The 6,014-nt window shown below is 43.8% G+C and overlaps 1 protein-coding gene across 1 annotated transcript in view; it reads left to right on the forward strand.

Moving 5' to 3' along the window:
- The first annotated feature begins 1,070 nt into the window (after positions 1–1,070).
- Positions 1,071–6,014, forward strand: part of Kctd14 (potassium channel tetramerisation domain containing 14) — a 23,178-nt gene continuing 18,234 nt past the window's right edge. Inside the window, exons 1-2 of the mRNA XM_006507607.3 lie at positions 1,071–1,107; positions 2,441–2,552. Of these exons, the coding sequence (XP_006507670.2) occupies positions 1,086–1,107; positions 2,441–2,552 (134 nt within the window). The 5' untranslated portion in view covers positions 1,071–1,085. The remainder of the gene's footprint in view (positions 1,108–2,440; positions 2,553–6,014) is intronic.

Raw genomic sequence — 6,014 nt, forward strand, 5'->3', positions numbered from 1 at the left:
CTGGTGTGTCTGAAGGCAGCATTAGTGTACTCACATACATGAAATAAATAAATAAATCTTTTAAAAAATTGTATATTTAAAGCTCAAAATCTTAACATGGATAAATTACCTTAGTTTATAATATCGTAATCTTATGAGAGTCACTAATTTATTGTAAAGCATGGGTAACTAAGATATAAAAGTTAATGATCACTCCTCTTATAAATAATTAAATGCCTTTAATGTATCTGGAATTGTATACATAAAAGAATTTGTGTCGTGCTATGTACAAATGCTTCAAGTCACTTACAGAGACAAGATTAGAGGAAGAGACAGTTTATACCTCCCATATACAGTCTCCTGTATATGTTGTGGAAGTTAAGCCTAAAACAAGTAACTCAAAACAGACTTAGAGTAAGCTTACATTTTAATGTGAAATATATCCAAAATTAATTTTAAAAACCGGTTATGGAAAATTAAATCCTCAAGTGAAATGGGTTAATTTTATACTTGCATGGCAAGAAATGCCCATGCTTCAAGTACTACCCTTTCCCTTGGATGGGACCCAGATCCTGTTAGAGTAAATTGTGTGCTAGCTTCATTACAGGATAAAGATCCTTGGGGAAGAAAGACCTGCCAGGGTCTGCTGCTCCTGCCTCTGGCTGTGTGGGCCAGGTCAGAAAAACCCTTATCTATAGGGAAGATAAATTACTCCTTGTTTTTTATGTGATATGTGTGTGTGCACGTGTGCATGTGTGTGTGTCTCAGAGTCTGCAAACCCATTCTAAATGTCTCAAACAACACAGAGGGGGATAGCAATTACTCTGCACTCAGTGTCAGAGACAACATATGAGGATAATGTGACCAGGGAACCTTGTACAAAAGGTTTCCTGCCACCAGACCAGTTGGGGAGCTGCAGGCTGGTGTGAGTGGCTGCGTCCTATAACTGGCTTCTGAGTCTCTTAACAAAATCTCATTCCAGGGCCAAGAAGTAAATACCTGATTCTGTAAAGAGTTCCCAAAAGAGTTTTTAAAAATATAAAACAGAGGCTCTCCCACAAGGCTGGTCGGCAGAGCAGGCTGAACCGTTGGACACTCCTTTAGTCATGAAGTTAAGGATCATGACAGGTAAGGAAACCGACCCTTCCCTGGGTGGAGGGAACTGGCCTGTGAAAGACCACCCAGACCAGCTCTCCCAGTCACCTTGCAGGACCCCCGGGCCCAGCTCTCAGCCCTGCTTCAGTCACAGACCTTGAAGCCAGCAGACTTGTGCTCAGCAACAGCTTAAGAGATTCTAGAGGGGACATTTGGAGATGGGGGTCACCATATCCCTTCTTCCATTTGGATTCTTGATAATATTAGCCACAGTGCTTCATATAGAGCTAACTTCACCCCAGTGGCTCCCCAGGACTGGACTCTCACACAAAATTCGACTAACTTTGCTGTATCTAAAAATAATAGGTTTAAAAAACAAACGAACAACCCCCCCTCATATCTTTAAAAAGTTATATCTGACTATGCATATAAAAGTTGGCCCTCATAAACAGTAAAAAGGCCAGCCATCCCTGCTTCCATAGCTTGTTTGTTTGGAATCTTTGGTTGACCCCCTTACTCACACCTTCAGAGCCTCTTATGGCTTCCTCCTAGGTCTAATGATTGGGTCCTACTTAATTAACTGTTATAAAACAACAGCTAGTCTCCGTTAAACTAATGACCCTAAGAGCCTAGAACCTACTCCTTCATAAAGATCAAAGATCTGAAAGTAACAAAAAGAAGGGAAGGAGGGGCTATGGGTGGACAAGGTAACAAGCTTGTCCTGACCTCGCCGATGCCATCCTGGGTCTGCTCAGAGCTTTTCAGCCCTCTGAAGAGTCACATCTGCCTTGGTAACATGTTTGAGACTTTCCAGACACCTGACCATGCCCAGATGCATAACCAAATATCTGCTGATAGATAACCAGAAAGATTGCCACAGGCTCCCCGGGCCTAAACCCCACAATAACATTCCTCTGGTTTTTTGCCTTTAAGAAAGCTATAACCTTGAGCTTCAAGGCTAAGAGTTCTCTGGGGACGAGAGCCTGAGAGCCTGTTCTCAGTGGCCAGCTAAGGAGGTACTCTAATTCAGCCCTATATTTGTGGTGGTCTGTAACTTTCCCACCTGGACTATAACAGTATGCTACCAGATGGTTGCTGGGAATCGAACCTGTGTCCGTTAGAAGAGCAGCCAGTGCTCTTACCCAATGTGTCATCTTCTCCAGCCACCACAGACAAGTTTTTACAGCAGAGCTTCTTAAACTTTTTTCTCTTGTGACCCCTTTCTGTCCAAGACATTTTTTACATGATCCTGAGTGTACACGGATGTAAAATAGGTATACAAGTTAAACATGTATTACTAATGAGCATAAAGAATTAATTTTTCGAATGTATTTATCTTGTGTGTTTGTGGACCTGTGTGCCATAGCATGCATGTGGAGGAGTCAGTTCTCCTGGGATCAGGCTCAGGCCATGAGTCTTGAGGGTGAGCATCTTTTACCTAGGAGCCATCTTGCCTGCCCAACTAAACGTGTTTCAAGGTAATTATTTGTCATGCATGTAATTGTACTGTTCATTACAGAGAAAAGCAGATTTTCATGCCAATGAGATAAATTCAGTTGTTTGTTTTTATGCAAAGAATTTGTGATTAAAATGTGATATTGTAAGACACAGAACACTGTCAACATTTTTCATCTGACTGCTGTTCTGATTTTGTAATTGTTGGTGCTCAGAAGTCCACTTTGCATATATGCAAAAGTATGTTTAGAACCATTTCTGAGATTGTTGGAAATCCTGTCTTAATCCCAGCAGTGGAGAGGCCTAGCTAGGAGGGTTTCAAATCGGAGATCGGCCTGGACCACACAGTAAAACCCTATCTTACGACCAATGACCCAGCATTGCTCAGCATCCCAGAAGCTCATCGGCGAGGCAAGGTTTTGTTGTTGTGTATTATATCTGTGTGTGTATGTGATGTATGTGTTTCTCTTCATGTGTATGAGTGTGGGTATACATGTGCCACGTCAGACGACAGCCTTGTTTGAATCAATCTCCGTCCACCGCTGAGCATGCTTGCATTTAGGGAATTCTCATGTTTCTGCCTCCTGTCTCTCTACAGGAGTGTGAGAACAACAGATACACACCACCACATCTAGCTTTACAAGAGTCCTGGGGATCCAAACTTAGGTCCTCATACCTCAAGACAAGCATTTTCCCCACTGAAGCATCCCTCCAGCTCTAGGCAATGATTTTGTTTTGTTTTTGTTTGTTTGTTTGTTTTTTTAAGACAGGGTCTCATATAGCCCAAGCTGGCCTTGAACTCACTAAGTAGCTAAGGAAGACCTTGAGCTCCTAGTCCTTCTGCCACTATCTCTCAAGTACTAGGACTACAGGAATGTGCCAGGAAGGCCTATCAGAGCCAGAGAAGGAGAGAAAAGACCTTTAGGCACCAGCTTGGGCTGATGCAGATGTCCAAAGATTTAGCAGAGCGCTCTCTCTGTCTCTGTCTCTCTCTCTCTCCTTCTCCTCCTCCTCCTCCTCCTCCTCCTCCTCCTTTTCCTCCTCCCCCCCCCTCCTCCAGAACTGTGTAAGCTGGCTTGCATGTTGACTTGGGATCTCAGAAGCATCATGTACAGTACCTGGGCTTTAGGTCCGGCCCCTGGGAACTTGGCAATTAGGTTGTTCATAGAGCAGCACTGCTAAGAGAGCTGAGCCTCCACAGGCCACAGAACAGGTGGAGTTGGGCCTAAAGTCTGAGAGAAAACTGGGGAGAGATGTTCTAGCTGGGCTGGAGAGTGTGTGCTTGAGATGGTCTGGGAGTGGCTGGCTACAGGGGAGTATCCATAGTAGATACTATTTGCTCTCCAAGTTTCTATTTGTCCAAGAATGACTCATATGATTTCCACTGACCAGACCCCTCCTGTGATACTGTGGTCAAACCTTGAGTGAAGACAGAAGAAGGAACAGAAATGTTTGTGGCAATAGAGGGACCAGTATTTCAAGTCCAGCTTAGGGCTGTGTGTCTTTGGGAAATCCCATTTCCTCTCTGGCTTCAGTTTTCTTTTTTCTTCTTTTCTCTTTCTCTCTTTCTTTCTTTCTTTCTCTCTCTCTCTCTCTCTCTCTCTCTCTCTCTCTCTCTCTCTCTCTTTCTTTCTTTCTTTCTTTCTTTCTTTCTTTCTTTCTTTCTTTCGTTTGTTTTGTTTCCAGACAGGGTTTCTCTGTGTAGCCCTGGCTGTCCCAGAACTCACTCTGCAGACCAGGCTGGCCTCGAACTCAGAAATCTGCCTGCCTCTGCATCCCAAGTGCTGGGATTAAAGGCATGTGCCACCACTGCTCTGCTTGGCTTCAGTTTTCTTGTCAATAAAATGAGCTAATGACTATCTTTGTTACCATTCTATTGCTGTGAAGAGATACTATGACCATGGCAATTCTTATAAAAGAAAGCATGTAATTAGGGGATTGTTTCCAGTTTTAGAGGGTTAGTCCATTTTCAACATGGTGGGAAGCAGACAGACATGGCACTAGAACAATAGCTAAGGGCTTTATATCCTCATCAGCAGGCTACATATGGAGAGTCTGGACCTGGTGTGGGCTTTTGAAATATTAACACCCCCCCCCCCGTGACACACCTCTCCAAGAACTCCACACGCATTCCAACAAGGTCAATCTTCCCCAAACAGTTGTACCAACTAGGGACCAAATATTCAAATATATGAGTCTATGGGGGAACAATCTCATTCAAACCACCACAATGACAGCGTATGGGATAACAGCAAGGAGCTAATAGGATAAGTGCTGTAAAGGCTCGCTGTGAGCAGACACTTAATAAATATTTCTTCCTTTTCTTTGCCATTTCTCACTTAGTGTGGTAGTGTGATGAGAGCAGATGGCATAGGCTAAGACTTCAATACTCGGTCCCCAGTTGGTGGAACCGTTCAGGAAGGATTGGAAGGGTGTGGCCTTGTTGGAAAAGGTTGTGGACCTTGAGGGTTCAGAAGACGCACGCAGTCCTCAGTCTTCTCTGCCTTGTGCTTGGAGATCCAATCGTAAGCCCTCAGCTCCTTCCTGCCCCAGTGCCATGCCTGCCTGCTGCCTGCTTCCTGCCACGACGGTCTTAGACTCCAGTGGCTTGGACTGGAAGCCTCCAATAAACTCTTCTGTAACTTGACTTAGTCACAGTGTCTTGTCACAGCCAGAGAAAAGTAGCTAAACTACTTAGCAAATCCTTATCTGAGGACCGATTCTGTCAGGTGACCAAACTCTGGGAAGAGAGCAGTGACTACTGTCTGCTGTTGCTCAGCTTGACTTCTCCATCTTGTACAGGTCAGGATACCAGTCAGGGAACAGTGCAACCCACAGTGGGCGTGTCCTACTTCTGGATGTAATCAAGAGGATTGTTAGAAGTCTAGATCTAGGTGATTCTAGATAGTGTTGACAACTGACCCTAACCTCACAGGGCCTTAGAGGCATCTGTGGGTTTCCACCCACAATTCCACACTGAATCAGCTGTGGCACATTCAGTTAGTCTCCTCACCTTTTGTGCTGGGAATCGAACTCAGGGTTACATGTATGCTAGACAAGTGCTTTACGGCTGAGCTACAGCCTTGGTGAATCCCTTCACCTGCTTTTTCTATAACATGTAGCCAAACCTTTACAAAATGGTCATGATGGAACCAAGCGTTGCATATAAAGTACCCTGGCAGGGATGACACAAAGTGAGGACTTGTAAAAACTGGATTTAGGGCTAAAAAGATGACTCAGCAAGTCTAGGTGTGTTTATTGTGCTGAGTTGGATTTCTGAAACCCATGTAAGGACAGGAGCAAGCAGATTCCACAAGGCTGTTCTCTGATCTTCACACATATGCTGGCCTGTACAAAGCTCCCCAATAATAAGTATTAATTACACTTCCTTAAATAAAAGTCCTTAATAAGAATATTATTCTGTTGCTGTTATAAAATACCATGACCAAAACAACTTATAGAACAAACCATTTGTTTTGTCTTAT

Source organism: Mus musculus, chromosome 7, assembly GCF_000001635.26.
Source record: "Mus musculus strain C57BL/6J chromosome 7, GRCm38.p6 C57BL/6J".
Taxonomy (NCBI): domain Eukaryota; kingdom Metazoa; phylum Chordata; class Mammalia; order Rodentia; family Muridae; genus Mus; species Mus musculus.